The sequence below is a fragment of the Podarcis erhardii genome, assembly GCF_964252035.2.
Source record: "Podarcis erhardii genome assembly, chromosome: Z".
Taxonomy (NCBI): Eukaryota; Metazoa; Chordata; class Lepidosauria; order Squamata; family Lacertidae; genus Podarcis; species Podarcis erhardii.
Genome location: NC_138504.1, coordinates 37,980,648 through 38,001,041, shown reverse-complemented (window position 1 = coordinate 38,001,041; position 20,394 = coordinate 37,980,648). Strand labels below are relative to the sequence as shown.

The following is a 20,394-nucleotide window of genomic DNA, read 5'->3' as shown; positions in this document are numbered from 1 at the left end:
CTTTGGGTATGTGTGTTAAACGACAGGTAAATCCACCTTTCTCCTCTGCTGCTTGCCACTGTAATTTCTCCCCCGCCCCCAGCACTGGGCAGGATCCTAGTCCTCAGCGCATCGCTGTTCACCCACTGCCCACCCACTGTCCCTTTAAAAGCAGCTCCAGCTGACAATGGAGACAGCCCCGCCCACCCCAACCAGCTGTCCCCCCCAAGCTTCTCCCTTTGTATTGCATTCTGGGTCCCCTCCTCCTTTGCAAGAGGATGAAATGGGAGGGGTTGTCTGCATCTCTCATCCGTAGACTTAAGGAGGGAAAAGTAGACTGACCTTTGTTTGTTACGGGCTGCAACTCCCTTGTTAATTTTGAAGCCACGTAATAAAACTGCCACCAAGTGTTCCTATTTTCCAGGGGTGTACCTGATTTAAAGTAGCTGCCCCGGTTTCTGACTTGATCCCAGAATGTTCCACTTTTGCTTAGGATGTCTGTATTTTCATTGGAGAAATGTTGGAGGGTATGGAGTTATGAGACCTCCGAGCCGTCTGAAGGCAATCCTGTATAGGGGTGGTTTTTGTTTAATGTTTTATTGTGTGTGTGTGTGTGTGTGTGTATACACACACACCGGTGTATATATCTATATATCTCTATCTCTATCTCTATCTCTATCTCTATCTCTATCTCTATCTCTAGATATAGATATAGATATAGATATAGATATAGATATAGATATAGATATAGATATAGATATATGAAGCTGCCCAGAGTGGCTGGGGCAACCCAGTCAGATGTGTGGAGTATGTGTCTATGTCATTATGGAATGGGATGTCCCTATTTTCATCGCAGAAATGTTGGAGGGTATGCTGTAGGAAACTGGTAGCTGAGAGATCTCACACCCCCTTTAAAAAAAGGAAAAAGAAAGGGGAGGAATAGCAGCAAATGCATAACGACTTTATGCTCTTTCTAAGATGTGATGCTGAATTTTCACATGAAGCTGAATTTTGAAACATGTTAAAATCTTGCTTGCCAGTGCAAATGGAAGGAGATGCTAGTGCGGTGCGATGGTTAGAGCAGAGCTTTCCAAACTGTGTGTCGTGACACTTTAGTGTGTCGGCTGCAGTGTGTAAGTGTGTCAATGCGAACGCTCCCCCCCCCCCCCACTGCTCTAGGGGCTGGAAAAGGATTAGTTTAACCTCTGGTTTGCTAGTGAAACAGAATTACTGTGTCACGAAATGATGCATTTCTAAAAAGTGTGTCACCAACATGAAAAGCTTGGAAAGCTTTGGGTTAGAGTGCTGGACTAGGAAATGGAAGAGTTTTCAAATACCCATTCAGCCATGAAGCTCACTGGGTGACCTTTGGGGCAGTTAATTCTCTTAACCTAACCTCTACCTCACAGGGTGGTTGTGAGCAATGTTTTTTCCCAGGGGTACTCAAGGGTACTCTGTACCTGCACCTCTTTTTCTAGATAAAAAGGACTGGTTGTGAGGATAACGGAAAAAAGAGAACTATGTACACCACCTCACATGGGTACAGCCAGGCTTTATATGGGGGGGGGGGCAGAACCAAGTTGTCTGCAATGCAATTGGTCGGTTAGTTGAGCATTTTTATTTGTTTACTTGGTTTAGGGGGTCAGCTCCCCCCACCCCCTGCTACACCCATGCCACCTCAGTCTTAAGAATATTTTTCAGACAGTCTCTCTAAGCCACTTCCCAGAGAGTACCGGACTTGTGGACTTGAACACACTTTGTTCAGAAGGGGTGTTGGGAGTAAAGCAAACTTGCAATAAGTTGCAGCATTATCAAACTATTTATTCCTGCACTCTGCTGTGTACACACATACACTCAAGGCTGTTGCCACTGCTAGTGTTGCTCGCTAATCCCTCCTACCGCCTGCCTGCCCCTCCACCCTCTCACAGCTCCAGTGTCTCTCCATCCCTGCTTCATTCAATTCCTACTGTTTAAAACCACCATATTAAACCTTCCTTTCTCTTCTGCTCCCTTCCCCCACCCTGACCAGGCAAATCCAGAAGTGTGATGCGGCACTACAAATCCCCCAATGGGAGCTGTACGATGACAGCTTTTGATTTTTAGGTATACAGTAGAGGAAGATATATACCAAACTCCAACACTATTTGCCTCACATTCAAGAGTTGGAACACCTGCATTTGCCACTCACACTCCGATTATAATCCACCAATCCAAAGCGTAGGGCAAAAGGAGAAGCGCATCACAAAAAATAGGAGATTCAAATAGTATGTAAAAAAGAAGATGAATGAGACAAGGAAAAAGAGGAATTCCAGGATAAATTTCAGTCGTTCCACTCCAACAATCCGCAAAAAAAGAGGGGGGGGGAGTAATTCAATGTCCTATTTTCTGCTCCACTCCTCTTTAGATTGATCACAAAAGAAAAAATAATAAAAAAGATGTACAAACTTCTGTAGTGAGTGTAGATGCATAACACACACAACTGCAAACATATTTGAACACACTGCATTTTTCAATATACTGTATACACCTCACCTAAAAATCAGAGGCATTTGGAATAATAATTTCTAGGTAGAGGACAGCAGAGATTGACAAACTCAGGCTTACGTGATACAGTACACAGGTGCAGCGATTATTAATTTCAGGCTAATAACTTTTCAGGTTCACACCCATATAAAGACTTTATTGGCAGATCTCCAAGAGGTATGTGTATGTTGACTTTAGCACATGAGAGGAGCAGGACTAACCCTGCTCGAAAACAAGAGCAGCAGCATTTGAAGAAAAATAATTGAATCGGTGGAGATCCCCACCTGAGACAGTGGCAGAGCCAGGGTGAGTTCAGGCATGAGAAGCCCCTCCCTTCCACAGCAATGGGAACAGGTGCAAAAAAAGAGAAGGGCTCCTGCAACCTCTAAGGGTTTTTCAGTGGCTATCACTTTTCATCCCTCTTACAAGACAAACTCTGTTTACTAACTCCCCCTGGCTATATAACCCTTGGATGAACAGTTGCCCTTGAAACAACTTGAGGCTGTGTTTATTTGGGCAAAATTACCCAGTATTCTGCTTGGAAACCGACGCTGGCAAAGTCTTTGCTGAATTCAATTTCGGCCCTGCTCCCAACTGACTCCCAGTAGAATGGCTGGTTTCCATGGAAAACTGCGGTCTTCATGGCATTGACATCTCGGATCTGAAGAATGGAAGGTCAGGTCAGCCAAAGACCCAGAAACGTGACATCCACAACAGTTAAACTATACTTTGCAGTGCAGAGTTATACCATGGAACTCACTCCCACAGTAGGCAGTGATGGCCATCAACTTGAGCAGCTTTAGAAAAGAAGTAGACAAATTTAATGGAAGAGCCATGTTGCCTATGCTCTGACTCCACAGTTGGAACAAAACAAATTCCTTCCAGTAGCACCTTAAAGACCAACTAAGTCAGTTCCACAGTTGGAGGCAGAAATGCTTCTGAACATCATTTGCTGGAAACCACAGGAGGGGAGAGTGCTCTTGTGCTCGGGTTCTGTTTTCGGGTTTCCCCACAGATACCTGGTTGGTCACTGTGAGAACAGGATGCTGGACTAGGTGGGCCATTGGCCTGATACAACAGGCTTTCTTTATGTTCTTATGTTCACAGTGCCTAAGGATTCCTTCATTTCTCCAGTTTCTCCAGTTTTACTTTACGTTCATTTTGATTTGTGCTTATGATGGTATCGGGAGGGTTATACATGACCACACTTTTGCACCTGCAGATGTTTTGAGGTGGACTTACTGCTCCATTTCCAGTCAGCACATGTTCCATAAAATTCCTGCTGAAATCATGTAACTTTTCACACCACAAACATTCTGGTTTATTTTATTTTTTGTCCTACATTTGTTGCATTGGTGGTGAGTTTATCCTGGACTGTTCACACATTATTCTGCTTTATTGTTTGTTCTGCAATGCTTCCCCAAAATTGAACCACACTATTACGACCTGGAAGGGTAACACTTCTGCTACAGGGCAACAAATGTGGGATAAAAAATAAACCAGAACATCTGTGGTGTGGAAAGTTACATGATTTCAGGAAAAAACAACAACAACCCAAACCTAGTATGGACTCTGGAGGGGTCCCATGAGTGGCTCTTCCACCATAAATGTCCAGGGTAGAAGCAGCATTTTGATGGAAAAGGAGCGGGTGGGGGGAGAGAGAAAAACCAGAAGACAACAACAAAATCTGAGTGCATGTTAGAAAATAGCCTCCTGTACAAAGGTAACATTTGCACTCATTGCTCCACACACTTTTGCCTCTGGCTCTGCTCACCATGAGTAAATGGCTCCAGAAAGTTGTCCAGGAAGGAATGCAGCCAATAGGTCAGTGGCGGACTTTGGTAATACGTCACCCTGAGTGAGAACAAAATCTGGCTTGCCCTTCCCACCTCCCATATTTTTTATTTTCACAATAATTCCTTTTGGTACAGTGGATCTTCTCAGTAGGTACCCATATGAATATAGGTTGTTGTTGTTGTTGTTTTGCACCCCCTTGGCTTAGCGCCCTGTGCGGAAGGAACCACCCACACCGCTGTAAATTGAGTGCTGATCAGGTTCCCCACCCTTGCATCTGATTAATGTTTTGCTTTTCTTCTCCTAGTGTGTGACACCTGGACCCTTATTCTGTGCAGTTTTCTCACCGAGATGTAACTGGAGTGTGTTTGGTTGGAGTCAGCTGCTGGGTCCACATATGCAGCGTGAATGGCAATGCGATGCCTTGGAGCCACGTCAACAAATGTCCTGCAAGCCCCTTGTTGTTCCCAGCCTGCCAAAGGCATAGGGGTCACTATTCTCCCACTGGGACCGAACAGCTGCACGTCGCAATCTGTGTTTAAGGAAATGGATGCAGAAGAGAGCAATGAGTCCAGGGATTTGTGGTAGAGTTTTACTTGTGCTTTAAAACTTTAAAAATGTTTTTGAAAGAGAATTCCTAGCTGCCCTGGAAAAATGAAAGCAATCCAGGAACTCTCCTAGACCAGGGGTCAGCAGACTTTTTCAGCAGGGGGCCAGTCCACAGTCCCTCAGACCTTGTGGGGGGCCGGACTATATTTTTTGGGGGGAATAAATGAACGAATTCCTATGCCCCACAAATAATCCAGAGATGCATTTTAAATAAAAGCACATGTTCTACTCATGTAAAAACACATTGATTCCTAGACTGTCCACGGGCCAGATTTAGAAGCCGATTGGGCCAGATCCAGCCCCTGGGCCTTAGTTTGCCTACCCATGTACTAGACTATCCCTCCCCAAATGCCTCACTCTGTGAAAGGACCCGCTTTCCCTTCCTCAGAGCAAGGCAGAGACAAAGTAGCAGTGAAAACAGACTGTAGTTGCATTACAAGAACAAAACATTAAAAGCAAGGGGAGTGGCAGGCTCCCGTGGGTGAGTGCACTGCCCAGTGGTGCGCCCGACCCCTAACACAAGTGCCTGGTCTGGGTGGCCCGTGTACCAACCTATTTTTACACTCTGAAAAAGACACCATAGAATCCAGCCACAGACCTCATGTCTCTCATGGAACCCTAAGCCCTTCTTAGAGCTCCCTTTTTCACTTCCAGTGGAGCCAGCTCAGTATGGCAGCAGCCAAACCTACCTTGATGGTATTTCTTAGCTGCCACTTCGCTGCTGTACCAAAGAGAAACTCCATTCCCAGGACCCAGGCGGCGCTGTCTCACCACCAGCGTGTTGGTCCTGGTGTTTATGGTGGAATGCACCAGCTTCTTACAGCCTGTCCGCCACATCATCCGTGTAGAAAACAACATCACGTCACCTGGAGCAAAAGACAAGGGATGCTGGGGAACATGTCAGACTGATCATCCACAACCATTTTATAAAAAAATGAGACTGCCTGCTGATAGTAGGGAACGACAACTAATTATGTCCATTTTGGTTCCTCTCAGTTCCTAATTTTTCCAGTTTTGTGTTCACTGCATTTCTGCATCAGTGTGTAATTTTTAAAAAGGTCCTCATGAACATTTAGCTGCTATTTCTTATAATCTGCTATTTTATCTTTACATGCACATGTTTGTTTGTAATCTTAATTGTAAAAATATTTATAAACCACTATTCATTTTTTTAAAACTACTATACGTGAAACAATACAATAGAAACCTTGTATAAAGTTAACATCAGAATCAGCTAACTATTCTAGAAATATGTTTTCTTAATTGTCTGTATAAGCCTGACAGAATAGAAAATTTTCCACCAGGTGCTGAAGCACAAGGCGCCTGCTGAATCTCTATTGGCAGAGTATTCCACAATTTTGCTTAATATACATATATTTTGGCACAGCACTTTCCCCTAATGTAATGCATTTTTGTATGCTATTTTCACTAATATATATACCTATATTTATTTATATGTGCACTTTACCCAAAAGCATGTTTTCCTGCACGTATTACTCGAGGCTGGAGAACTGCATTGCACAAATTTTGAAGGAGGGCTGTGCTTCGGGTCATACATTGTTTCAGAAAATGTGAATTATGATAGGTTTGTCTTTCAGTGCAAATCCAGTTGGATTTCTCTCCAATCCTGAGCTGTTGGGGACATACATAACTATGCAGGCACCTGTAATCTCAATTCAGGCCACAGAATAGTGTGGAGAAGCTATTTCAGCCTAGCATCTCCTGGTTGAGTTAAGATTTGAACTGGTGGCTTCCCAGCTCTCATGTCCTCCAATGCTATGAACCAAACACTCACCTGCACTACAGTTCAGGGAGCTCTCCAGCACTTGGACCCTTAGGACCTCTCCTAAGGGACGGCCAATGGCAACAATGCAGTCGCTGGCTTGCACACCAGTCATGTTGATGAACCCAGTGGAATTTAGGAGCAGCTGCCCACAGGGACCTGCAAAGGAAGAAAGGCAGCAATGCTTCTGAATGCCATTCCCATTAGTGCATCTGATCAGCAATTGTGAGAAGAGGACTAGCTGGGTCCTTGGACTGATCCGGTAGCCTCTTCTTATGTTCTTAAGAGGGCATAACTCAGTACCAGAGCACCAGCTTCTCTTACATTGAAGTCATTATGCCATGCACTGCAACAGCCATTTTATGAATTTATTATTATTAAATTATTACCTGCCTTTCTCCTGCAGATCCTAAGGTGGGTTACAACAATTTGGAATTTATTACTAAGAACACATAGCAATCATAGGTACACTGTGGGTCCAAAACCACACACAACTCAGGTGTCAACGGCCAGGGTAAAAAAGTACATCTGTACAGCTTTCTCTGGAAGCTGTATAGTTAAGAAGCCAGATGGACCTCTGTGGAGAGGGAATTCCAAAACTTAGGGGCTGCCACAGAGAATGTTCTCTTCCAGGCAACCACCACCCCTGAACTTTTGAAAGTTCGTTTGATATTAACACCCAAGAGAGTCTGTAGGGAAAGAGGTGGTCTCTTAAATATGCCCCACCAATTGCACTTCCTCACAAATGTACTTCCTGGCCTAAAAAGGGTTGGTAGCCCCTGTTAAAAGGTGAAGTCTAGTGATAATCACACGTAAATAAATACAAGCTGCGCAACTGTACTCATCAGCGTCCCACGGTATATCCTCAAATTGTTTCATGGAAGGAGCTGGTCGATCAGGCTGTGGAAGGTCCAAAGCTTTATGGTGTGGCTTTTCAGGGCCAATGGTCACCGCAGCCATCAGTTGCTCCGTAGGAGGCGGCAAAGTCCTGAGATCTGTCCTGGAGACCGGACCTGCTGTGGCCTGTTCAAGGCAGGGAGAGACGGAGCAACTTCGCAGCATCACAGGCTTAGGGGAGTGCATGCAAAAGGTGGGGTTCACCCGTGATCCATTTTCGGGATTGATGCAGAAATCCTGTCGTGTCTGAATACCATTCCCACAAGAGGCAGAACACTGGAGGAAGAAACCCAGAAGCTATTTTTAAATGCACAGTAAGCATTCTTGGATGAGAGGAGCCCTGGAATAATATGGGCAGGAAACACTTTTATACATCACCCCCTACTGCCCCATCATTGGCTTATGACACTTCTATTTTAATTTTTTTTAATAGATATTTATTAAAAAAAATTTTTTTTAATTTTCCCCCCCAATTTAATACAAAAAGAAAAACAACAGACAAAAAAGCAAAAATACACAGTTAAAACAAAACAAAACAAATATAATTCCCATTTCTTAGTTCCATTACCTTATATCCCGGACCTCCTCTCACCTCCCCCTTTTGTACTGCCTTGTGGTCTCTGAGAAAAAGGCAGCATAGGAGTGTCATAAAAGGGGGCTTATGACACTTCTATGCTGCCTTTTTCTCAGAGACCACAAGGCAGTACAGATGGCTTTCCCTGTTTTGTGTGAGAAGGGTGGGCTGGGAAAGAATGACTCCCACAAGGGTCGCATTTGGGATTTGAAGCTAGGCTGATCTAGCTCTAGTTGAAGAGTCTAACCCAGGGCTCCCCACAACCAGTTTGGGCTGGAGGTAACATTTGGAAATCTAAGAAAACTGTGGTGGACACCACAAAATGCCCATTTCACAGAAGAAAAGCTGGTGATACTGAATCTGCCTCTCTAAACAGGCAAAACATTTAACCACTTTCCCAAAAAACAAAGACTGACAAAAAAGCAGGCAATGCCCCTAGAACAAGTCCTCGAAGTAAAAAATAATGAGAGGGGCAGGGGGCCTTGGCAAGTGCCAAGTGGGGTTCTTGAGAGCAACCCAGCTCTGTCCTAATTCCAATACATCTCTGAATGGTATTGAAGCCTGAACCAGGGGTGGGAAACCATTTTTAGCCTGAGAGCCTGAGAGCCTGCCCTTCTAGGCAGCCTTCTGAAGGCCACATTCCATGTTAGGGCCAGAGGCATAAGTAGGAAGAGCAACGGATAGAAATTTTGCAGATTCACCCTACCCTGTCTCCATCTTCCATCCAAGCAAGATGCATTATCAGACTTCAGGGACACATTCTTGCCAGGCTAAAGCACTTGAGATATGAAGCAAGGCCAATGGGGTGTGTGGCCTGGGAAGAGTTTTGCTGGCCAGATAGAGAGGCCAGGTGACCCCAAGGCTTTAGTTCCACACCCCTGACTGAAAGGTTTACCTGTGTCCATTTGGTGACCCTCCATTCATAAGGGCAGACCCGGATCACACAAGGCACACTGAAGGGGGGCTTCTCTGCTTCTCGGCACTGGCTCTTAGCCAGCTCAATCTCTTGTCCCCCAGAAAGCTGCATGCAGGTCACCAACTGGGTGGCTACCCCAAGTCCACAGGAGGAGGAACACGGACCCATTCTAGTTACTTTCCACCTTCTCAGAGAGAGAGAGAGAGAGAGAGAGAGAGAGAGAGAGAGAGAGAGAGAGAGAAGAGTTGATCAGTGAGTCAAGGGAACACACACAACTGCCCTCCACACCATCCCCAGATTTTAACAGGGCCCTCCTATCATTGCACTTTGCACAAAACATTTGGGAATATCAGATTATCTATATCTATCTATACTGCTCTTCATAAATACAGCCCAGAGCAATTTACACACCACATTCAAATTCAATCTAAAACATCAAGGTAATAAGAAAATTATATGTAGCATTTTAAAGTTATCTGTTTATGTGTAAAGAGCTGTTGCATGTTTTGGAGCCCTTGACATTTTGTTGTTGTTGTTCTAGTGTCTTCGTCTCAGTCTGAACCATTTGAATATGATTTATGCATAACTAGCAGCCTCGTAGCTGGCATGACTTGGGAATTTTAAGAAACAAAAGAAAATCGTTGAAGATTTGAAAGGTTCAGTCCACCATCTTAATTCAAAATTGCTTTCAACTGTATTCCAATATAGACAAAAACTTGCTCCTTCACCTCAGGAACCTTCATGCTAAATTTGGTTGCAAAATTCAAATGCACACGGAAAAAACAACTTTCCTAGATATATAGTACAGATAGATAAGTAGTCTATAAATTGGCTAAATAATAACAAAATAATATTTGTGGTGATGAGGAAAAGACTCCAGTTAAATGAATGCACAACTAATGAATGACCTTGGGGGACATGGTTCCAGGTTGCACACTTCCTGCTCTTCAGGGCGAGGCAAACTCTCACAGACCATGTCTGGTAGAATCTCTTCCTCCGCCTTCTCCCCTGTTGCCCGTGCACAGTAGAGGACCTTGCGCATCACACCTCTACCACAACTGGTGCTACACGTGCCCATTTTGTAGGACCACCTGGCAGGTGGAAACAACAGAACCCAGTTGTTGAATCAAAAGCACTTGGGGGCTAACATGTGACTCCCACCCTTAGTTCCACCCACTGTTAACAGCCAATCCCAGACCTGGCTCTAGAGATTATGAATTCATCATAAAAGACAAAGAAGGCTCTCCTTGGCCACTGCCCTCAAAACGATTGGCACTTACCTGGCTGGGCATGGCTCCATAGCACATTCTCTGCTGCTGGCTGGCCTGTGCATCCGGCTACATTTCGAGTGAGGAAGAGTCCGGGTTGTGTTCCTGTCTCGCCGGACGCAGCGGACTGAGAGGGGTATCTTTCCTCCACCACAGGTCACAGGGCATGGAGCGAGTTCCTTCACTTCCCAGCTGGAGAGAGAGCAGGAAAGGAGGAGACAGACGCAAATCAATTTATTGCATCAACTTCCTCAGGCTTGTGACAAAAATACAGATCCGGTCACTGGTGGCAAGCAGGAATAATCTCCAGGTGACCATCAGGCAAGGAATCGTTTGTAAACACATGAGTGAGTGGATTCTTTTTTCTTTCTTCTGGGCTGCGAATGTGCCTCAAGGGCCTGTGACAGGAATACAAGGCTAGATCTGCAAGATTTATTCATACTTATGCTATGCACTTTTACCTTGCTGGACATGGTGTGGGGTTACACAGTTCCAGCTGACTCGCTGGCTTTGGTGCCTGGTTACAACATTCCTCCTCTGCTTCCTCTCTGGTGTCAAAGACCAGGCAGACATAGCTCAGCCACATCAAGCCTGGAAAGAGAAGTGGCCAGAATGGATTATGTAAAACTCCTTTGTTTCCCCCCAGGAGCCCACTTGATGAGCTCCAATTTCTTTTAATTCCTTCTCGCAGGGACACTGGATCTTCCCTCTTTCCAGCTCTCAGCCTGGCAGCAGCCATTCCATCTGGCTGTGAAGCCAGAAGTACAGAAGGGAAGCAGTGCTATTCCACTGGCTCTGCTGAAAGACCGATTGATTTTGGTTCTCTCTCAACTGTCACCTAGTAGCCACCATCCAGTCAGGCTGCAGAGGAGAATAGCTATCAACGTTTCCCTTTTTTAAAGGGAAACTCCCTTTTCCCAAATAGGATTCCTTGCAAGAAAAGGAAAAAGTTGACAGCTATGCAGAGGAGTGGGAAAGAAACAAGAAGCAGAGCTACTCTACCAGTCATCTTTGGCTCCCATACAACTAGTAGTGATCATTGCAGCAGAAAAAGAGAATGTAAACAGAGCTATTCTACTGGCTCTACTAAGAGATCAGTTGCATTTGGCTTCGTCTCAACTCTCAGCTGGGCAGCAGCCATCCCATCAGGCTGCAGCAGAGTGAGGGTTGGGACTACATCAGCTCTGCTGAGAGACCAATTCCACTGGGCTTCTCAGCCTTCAACTGCCATCTATCCATGGCCTTTGCATTCCATCAGGCTACTATCTAACATTAAGAACCAGTCCCTGAGCTTGCTTTTTCCTCTTCCCTCCTCATCCCTATTTTCTTTCATGCCACATCACTCTATTGTCACATCGCTTTATTGATCATATGTAAGCCACTCTGGGAGCTGTTTTGGTTGAAGAGCAGAATGAAAATGCTTTGAAGTCAAACAAACAATTAGTGTAGGATAATAGTGTTGTTGGACCTTGCCAACAAAGGTCCGTAGAGTTAAAGCCATGGTTTTCCCAGTAGTGATGTATGGAAGTGAGAGCTGGACCATAAAGAAGGCTGATCGCCGAAGAATTGATGCTTTTGAATTATGGTGCTGGAGGAGACTCTTGAGAGTCCCATGGACTGCAAGAAGATCAAACCTATCCATTCTTAAGGAAATCAGCCCTGAGTGCTCACTGGAAGGACAGATCATGAAGCTTAGGCTGCAATACTTTGGCCACCTCATGAGAAGAGAAGACTCCCTGGAAAAGACCCTGATGTTGGGAAAGATGGAGGGCACAAGGAGAAGGGGACGACAGAGGACAAGATGGCTGGACAATGTTCTCGAAGCTATGAACATGAGTTTGACCAAACTGTGGGAGGCAGTGGAAGACAGGAGTGCCTGGCGTGCTCTGGTCCATGGGGTCACGAAGAGTCGGACACAACTAAACGACTAAACAACAACAACAAATAGTGTTGTCAAGACAAAGCTCCCTTCTGAAAAATGATAATACACAAAATAGTCTTTGATGAGCTCATTAATGCACAAGAAGCACCTAGGAAACCACCTTACCTCCCCCGCAGGTGACAGGGCATGCTCCAGCCAAAGGGCTCCAGACATAGACTGAGCGATTTCCAGTCTTAGGAGGCCAAAACGGGACCAAGAGCTCTGAGTGGGGCATCTCTTCCTGCTGCAGAAGAGCACAATATCTCATGGCAGGGAAACAAGTTAGGATGTGGAATGTAACATATCTGTCAAGGCTTGCCTTTAGGGAACCCAGGGGAATCCAGTTTTGGCACAGGGATCTTCTCAGCAGCTTCATCGTACTACAGCTCCCAGAGTGATGAAGTATGTAGCATTGATGCATCCAGTTTGAGGACGCATCTATGCTACATACTTGACCAGGGGTCAGCAAACTTTTTCAGCAGGGAGCCAGTCCACTGTCCCTCAGACCTTGTGGGGGGGCTCGGACTATTTTTTTGGGGGGAGGGAATGAATGAATTTCTATGCCCCACAAATAACCCAGAGATCCATTTGAAATAAAAAGACACATTCTACTCATGTAAAAACACGCTGATTCCCGGACCATCCATGGGCTGGATTTAGAAGGCAATTGGGCTGGATCCAGCCCCCAGGCCTTAGTTTGCCTACCCATGTACTTGACCAACTTATTTTAGGCTACAATTTCAACACAGTCTCCTCCAGAAAACCATTTCATGTTATAAATATGGTGGGGTTTCTGTCAGTAGTTGCAGAGCTATATTACTCAGGAGTCGATGGAGAGAAAAGTTGAATAAGTGTATCAGGCATGGCTTGAGCTGTGAGCATACAGTGGCTACATTCAACTGCAATTGTATCTCCCCTAATATTTCTATTTTCCCTTATATAATGCACTTTGTATGTTCTTTCCACTATTATATGCATTTTTATACACACTTTAGTACATGCATATTTTGGTATACGTGGAGAACTGCATTGTCAAACTCGGAGAAGTGCAAATTTTGAACCATGGATGCGTTTTAGTTTGTATATTGTTTTGAAATGGCAAATTAGGTAGATTTCTCTTCAGACACGAACTAAACTGGACTTTCCCTGTAACCCTAATTAGACTGGCCTTTAGTCTAGTCCAACAGAGCTCCTCCTATACTCTACGTACCATGTTCCATCCCAAAGGGCAGATGTTCACCATGCAAGACACAAAGGCCAGGGGCTTCTCATCCGCTGGGCACAGGCTGGCATCTACAGTACGTTCCACCCCATCCCAGAGCTGAACGCAAGTCAAATTCACTGGGGCAACCCCCAAGCCACAAATCGCAGAGCACTGGCCTGGCTCTGATTCCTTCCACCTGGATAGGAAGTAACAGCCATTACAGAATGGCCTTGGCCACTTCTGGATTTCTCTGCAACAGATTCTGTATTCACTGTGTGTTTGTGGGTGGAGAGATGGATAAGCTTTCCAAATCTTTCATGGAATATAATGCTATCAATGGCTTCTAACCACAACGGTTCCATTTCCCCTTCATTGTCTGAGGCAGCCTGTGTCTGCAAGAGGGAAGAGTTGATGTTGAACTCAGGTCCTGCTTGCGGACTTGCCATTGGAGGAGTCAGGTTGGCCACTATGAAAACAGGATGCTGAACTAAATTTTTTGGTCTGATCCAGCAGACAGGCTCTTCCTATGTTCTCCTTGGATTAACTTAGAAATAATCAAAGTTTTCCTGGTGTAGTTGGGCAAGATCAGAAAATACCCCTCAATGTACTTTTGTGAGCCAATGAAAAGACTCATGGTTCCAGGTGTATGTGTGTGCCACCACCCATCTTCACCAATCACTGCACATTTCTGCAGTTCTTCCTTGCTCTTCCGCAGAATCACAGGAGGCCAAGACATTGGACAACCCATTGTCCCTTATGGGTGACTTATATGTTTACTTACCTTGGAAGACACATCTCAGTGTTGCAGGACTTGACAGCTGATGGTTTGGGAGCATCCACACATTCTGAATCAGGCAGGGTCACATTCAATCCTCTTTCTTCCTTTGCACAGTAAACCAGTCGCTCCATCACACCACCGCCACAGGGGACGCTGCAGGGCCCAAAGTACTCTGCTACCCATCTTGGAGAAAACAGGAAGGGCCTGTCACACCCACCCACAGTCATGCAGGAAGTGGCATCAGGAACACAGGAAGCTGCCTTATAACAGAGTCAGAGCTAGGGGTGGGCAATATACCCAGAACTGGTTTGAAGTCCGTATCATATCGGTTTCATAATTCTTGACCTGGCAATATATCACGAATCATGATGTGTGCGTGTTTATGTGCTATACAAAAATCACAATATGGGGAAAGCCAACCAATGCCTCTACAAAGCTTCATCCTTATTTCAGTTATTGGGATGTATTGGAATATCACGATGTTTAACTGGTGATATATCACAAAGTTGAAAACCAGATATCTCCCAGCCCTGTTCAGAACATTGACTCGAATAGCACAGTAATGTCTTCAGTGACTGGCAGTGGCTCTCCAGGGTTTCAGACGGGTCTCTTCCAGCCCCACCTGGAGATGCCACTGGGGACTGAACCTGGAATCTCTTGCAAGCAAAGCAGATGCTGGGCTGCTGCAGTTTACTTGAAAAGAAAGCAATATTCTAGTCCTTGTGGTTCTGAGTACAGGGGATGAAATAAAAAAGAATGTTGGAAGCTGCCTTGTATGAGTCAGACCACTGGTTTATCTAGCTCAGTAGTGACTCTCCAGCATTTCAGGCAGAGAGTCTCTCCCAGCCCAAGCTGAAGATGCTGGGGGATGAACCTGGGACCTTCTGCATGCAAGGAAGATGCTCTTCCTGGGACTCTGTGCCACCTAGTAAGACCATTGCACCACACTTGCCTAGCCAATTCTAGCAACCAAACTGGAATATTAGGACTAGTGGATTCATGCAGAGTTGGTCTTCTGAGATAGCTTCAATATGTACACATCTCCTAAATTAACCTATATTTACTGTTAGGACATAAGCTAACATAGAAAGCTGTCCTATATTGACTCCCAAATTAACCTATATTTACTGTTAGGACATAACTAACATAGGAGGCTGTCCTATATTGACCCAGACTGTTGGTTACCCAGCCCACTGTCTACACTGACAGTTCTTTGGAGTTTCAGAGGATTCTTTTCAGCCCAACCTGAAGATGCTGGAAACTAAATCTGGAACCATCTGCATGGAAACCATGAGCTACAACCACCTAGCTCAATATTCTCTGTGCATGCTGGCAGTGGTTCTCTTGGGATTTCAGGCAGGGAACATCCCCAGCCCTAATAGGATTGAACTTGGAACCTTCTGTATGCAAAGCAGATGTTCTACCACTGATACCCTACTTTAGCCTTTTCAGTGATGGCAGCGACAGGCTATGCAGAGGCTTTTGAAGATGAACATGGGTCACCTGGGCTCTTCCTTTCCCACAAAGAGAACTAGCAGAACCTTTACTCACTGGGGCTGGCAGGGGGCCACAGCACAAGGCTCTTGCCTGGCAGGGGGCCTTGGGGTCTTCAGACAATGTAGGTCATCCGTCATTTCATTCCTTGCCTTGTCAAAGCAGGAGTAACTGACCTTCAGAGCACCTGCAAAATATGAAGTGTAAAGGAGATCAGGATTTGCCAGAAGGAAAGAGGGGAGTCAGTACTGATTGGACAGAACAGCTATAGGTGACAAGACAGACAATATTAAAACAGATGGCCACAACTAACAGGTGAGTTGTTTTCTATGGGTCTACTCTAAGTAGAACTTAGCTGGATACAACTAATTGCTTTTCAGTACATACTTTGCCATGTGAAGTATGAATCTTTGTACAAATTTAATCCAAAAAAGCTCATTTTTGTGCTCATCTCAACCCCAAGCACACATATTGCCACTTTTTCTTTTTTTTTTTGGACTCAAGGAATTTGAGAGTGGCAAAACTGGAAAGTTAATGCCTTTTAGCCCTGAGTAGGGTGGATCAGGTTAGTCCACTTAGAACTGTGGACCAAATGAAATTCTCAATCATCCTCATCCAAGCCCTTGCAGGAAACCTGAGGCTATAACATCCAGTGGTGTCAATTGGGAGCGGTGGGGTGTGCAAAAAGACCAAGAGGAGGTGGAGCCATGGCCAACGACAACAACCCTTGCAACCAAGGAGGAAACTGACAGGCGGGGCCTGTGGACTATATTTAAGTAAGAAGGTAGACTGAGGTTGGTGAGACAGTGTTCCACTTGTCCCAGTGCACCTTTATTAAGTCAGCACCCTGGAGAGCAATCCCACCTCTGCGCTCAAATAACTTAATCACAGAAATGTCCCATTCACAATTGAGTGTGGAGCCAGAAAACAATGTGCCTCACCTTCCCCACAGCTCACGGAGCAGGGGCCAAGCTGGGGTACCCATGAATGTACCTCTTTCTCACTTGGTCTGAAGTAGCTGAAGGCAATGTCTGGGCTAGTGGCAGCCCCATACTCCTTCCCATATTTCCTATAAACCTAGAAGGGAAAAGGAACCAGGGTTTGAATGGCATCCAGAGATCAACCAATGGCTTGGCTGATTTCAATAGGTTTAAGCAGGGAGTGGGAAAACTCAGGCCTACAGGCTAAATGGCCTGCCAGCCCTCTCTATCAGGCTGTACCATGTTACCTGTATGTCTATGTCCTCCTGCGTTGGCCCATTCACGTGAATCTCCTCCAAGCTTGGCAGGTTCTCCACAGTGAGAAAGACCTTGTATTCTATCCGATTGTCTTCCAGGGCTGAGGGGTACGTGATGTTGAAAGAGATTCTGCCTTTCCCTGCCACTACATACTGCCCTTGTACCTTCACACCTAGAAGGAGGCAACAGCAATGTGTCACCACAAGGGATGGGAGATGCCTGCTTTTCAACATTGTGATGTTATCACCAGCAAAACATAGCAGTAGAGTAATATATCATGATGTCTGAAAATGAGGAGGAAGGAAGACTTCAAAGCAGAATGAATTGACTCAGTACAGTAGCCAGCCAGCCCTCCATAGTCTTTCCTCCTTTGCTGCGCTGATGGCACAGCATATACCGACAGCATCGCCTCGCCTCAGCACCTCTCGCCGCCCTGAAGCAGGTGCACCAGCTCCCTCCTAGCCAACTCCGTGGGCCTTGCTGCACCTCACGGAGCACCTGACATTGCCAATGCCCCAGCCAGCCCCGCTACCTCCATCTTGCGGGCAGCAGATTGAGGGGAACTGGTGCCACTGCCAAGCCACCATGAAGGCCCGGAGGTGAGGAAGAGGAGCCAGCGCTGCTCCCCATGTGCTCCCACCACAGGGACTCAAAGGATACAGCCCTGCCTTCGCTTCCCAGCACTCAGTGTGAGGCAGAAGGAAGGAGGCAGCTTGCTTGCTTGGCTGGAGAAGGGATGGCACTGACAGGCGAGAGAGCCTCCCCTCCCTCCCTCCCTCCCTCCCCAGTCTGAGGAGAGCTGAGGACTGAGGAGGCTATGCATGAAACGCTGGCGACACCTGCTGGCCTTCATTGTATATTGCCTACCTTAAAACTGAAATTGTCACCGCTATGACCCGTTTCAAACCCAGCTTCGGGTGATGTTTGCCCAGCCCTATTCTCCACATCTAATTGGTACAGCTTTTGCTGCGAATATAAGCATATTAAAAATTGAGCTTTGCGAAAGCATGGCTTAGTAGGCACACTCCCAAGACATTTGTTTTTGGATTGGTTTTTGGTTAAAGGAAACTGGGGTGGTTGCTACATTGGAATATTGGGGTTCTCACAAAATGATGGGTTTGTTGAGCATTCATCCTGATTTCCTTGGGCAAAGTGTATGCAGAGGCCAGACAACGTACCCTATTAACTGAGCTGTTGTTCAGAATTGTTTGCGGGGAGGTTATACATGAAATAAGAGCATTCATCCTGATTTTCTTGTGTGGTGTTTATTCATTTATTCCACTTTTTAATGCATTTCCCCCGTCACTTTCATTACCACAAAAAGTCATATTTTTCTTTTAAAAAGTGAATTTGTTGTGCTAGAGCGACAGAACACTTTAATCCACTTTAATTATGCAAATGGATATTTCTGGTTTGTGATTGATTTCCCCCTGCAAAATGTTTGCATTCTCGAGGCAATCTCGAATGGGTTTGCATTAGAAATTATTGAGGTTGGTTGTGGCAATCTTAAAGCAACTTTACTATCTTTAGCTTTGTCTTATATGTTTAAAGGATTTCAGTTGTTGTTTTTTTAAAAAGCTGCATTACTAAACTCACCCAAATGCGTGAACAGTGGGTTCCGGTTGACCACATGGACCATGGTGGTGTTAGGAGGGAGCCTTAAAAATGTAACATACTCTGGAAGGGGGACAAAAGAGAAAGGAGGAACGGGCTACATTTATACCAAAGAAGATCCAAGAAAGGGAAAATGAGAGGCAGGAGAAGATGTCTGCAGCTAAAAATGTGTAGAATTGAGGCACAACCAGGCAAAGTGGAAAATTCCATTTTAAAATAGAAGCAGAAATTGCTGGTGCTTATTTGCTTGGCTTGTGTTTGGAATGTAAATCAATCCAGCAAATACCAATTGGTAATTGGTGGTGTTTTCACTCTGCAAAGGATGTGTAATTGATTACTTCCTCTCATGCACCCTCAGTTTAAATTGTGTTTCCTTTGTATTTAAATGAATAATGAGGAAATTATTATGTCATTCATTGCGTTAAATTTGTAATCATGTGATATGATAATAATGTAATAATTTATTATTTATACCCTGCCCATCTGGCTGAGTTTCCCCAGTCAGTCTGGGCAGTTATATGGAAATTATTTAACTTACATGAAATAGCAGAAAGCAAGGCAAATATATTATCTGTTGGAAACCGAACTGCAGAGGCAAGGAAACAGTGCTGGTTGGGATAAGAACAGCTGAGAATGGAAGTTGCTGCTTTTTTACAGCCCCAGCCATGTGACATTCAAAGCTATGCCAAAGCTATGCCAAAAGATTTCAGCATCCCAGTGCAAAAATTGGTTTTAATTTTTTTACTTTTAATCACTGAACTAAACTTAGATCCAAGCAAAATTTCAGTTTGCAAATTGTTTTGAGATAACCCGATTTCTTCCCCATCCCTACCAGGAGCCACTCACTATATTTCGGCTTAACCTACCTTCCAGGCTTGTTCTGAATGTAATGAAGAAAACAGTGCGCTCCATTCTTGGAGGAAAAAGAATAATGAAAATGTAACATTTAGAAAAGAAAAAGAGAAGGAGCAGTGCTATACCTCTGGATTTTCCTTCTGCGTAGGAGTCCTTCACACCGAAACAGGTAGTGTTGTCTCCACCACATACTCGGCACATATCCATCCTCTTCATGGAATCCATCCTACCGTCACAACCAAACATCTGGGCAAGAAAGAAAGAAAGCTGCTTCAGTTGCGCCCAGGGAATGACGGAGCCACAACTGGCCTAATGCAGTGATAGGATATGATTAAGGTCCCCAGCATGGTGCCCATGGACACCATAGGGCCCTCAATCCACCACCCCTTAGTTTCTGCCCCTCCCTCTCCCTCCCACTAAATGAGTTGTTTGGACTTTGGGGAGTGTTGTCTATTGCGGGGAAGTTGCCTGCCTGTTTTTTAAATATATTTTTACTTATTGGGGGAGTTTCAGGTTTTTGGGGGGTCTTTTTTGGGGGTGTTCTAAGCATTGCTTTTCCCCTCCCCCAAGAGATGGATATTCTGTGCAGCCCATTGCAGTTTACTAGATAAGAAGAGTTCTACTGGATCAGGTGAAAGGCCTATCTAGTCCAACGTCCTGTTCTCACAGTGGCCAGTGGAAGAACCACTACAGTGGCAGAGCTTCTGCTTTGCACACTGAAGGTCTTAGGTTCAATCTCTGGCATTTCCAGGTAAAGGTGGGGGAGAACTTGGTCTGAAATCCTGGAGAGTGCTACCAGTCAGTGTAGACAATACTAAGCTGGATGGACAAAGGGGTTGACATGGAATAAGGCAGCTTCCTGCAGTGGCGTAGCGTGGGTTATCAGCACCCGGGGCAAGGCAAGTAATTTGCGCCCCCTAACCCATCGATTTGCGCCCCCTAACCCG

The 20,394-nt window shown here is 45.2% G+C and overlaps 1 protein-coding gene across 5 annotated transcripts in view; it reads right to left on the bottom strand.

The window, feature by feature from the left end:
• Nucleotides 1-2,630: 2,630 nt before the first annotated feature.
• ADAMTS13 (ADAM metallopeptidase with thrombospondin type 1 motif 13) overlaps nt 2,631-20,394 on the bottom strand; it is a gene marked incomplete at its 5' end in the record, with an annotated part of 44,251 nt that continues 26,487 nt past the window's right edge. For all 5 annotated transcript variants that reach the window (XM_081848458.1, XM_081848459.1, XM_081848462.1 and 2 more), the window contains 17 exons: nt 2,631-3,163; nt 4,644-4,828; nt 5,595-5,771; nt 6,701-6,847; nt 7,525-7,861; nt 9,055-9,259; nt 9,984-10,166; nt 10,356-10,535; nt 10,805-10,934; nt 12,391-12,508; nt 13,475-13,664; nt 14,250-14,429; nt 15,798-15,927; nt 16,682-16,817; nt 16,969-17,150; nt 18,575-18,655; nt 19,573-19,693. In XM_081848458.1, coding sequence (XP_081704584.1) covers nt 3,011-3,163; nt 4,644-4,828; nt 5,595-5,771; nt 6,701-6,847; nt 7,525-7,861; nt 9,055-9,259; nt 9,984-10,166; nt 10,356-10,535; nt 10,805-10,934; nt 12,391-12,508; nt 13,475-13,664; nt 14,250-14,429; nt 15,798-15,927; nt 16,682-16,817; nt 16,969-17,150; nt 18,575-18,655; nt 19,573-19,693 — 2,835 coding nt within the window. In that variant the 3' untranslated portion in view covers nt 2,631-3,010. The remainder of the gene's footprint in view (nt 3,164-4,643; nt 4,829-5,594; nt 5,772-6,700; nt 6,848-7,524; nt 7,862-9,054; nt 9,260-9,983; nt 10,167-10,355; nt 10,536-10,804; nt 10,935-12,390; nt 12,509-13,474; nt 13,665-14,249; nt 14,430-15,797; nt 15,928-16,681; nt 16,818-16,968; nt 17,151-18,574; nt 18,656-19,572; nt 19,694-20,394) is intronic.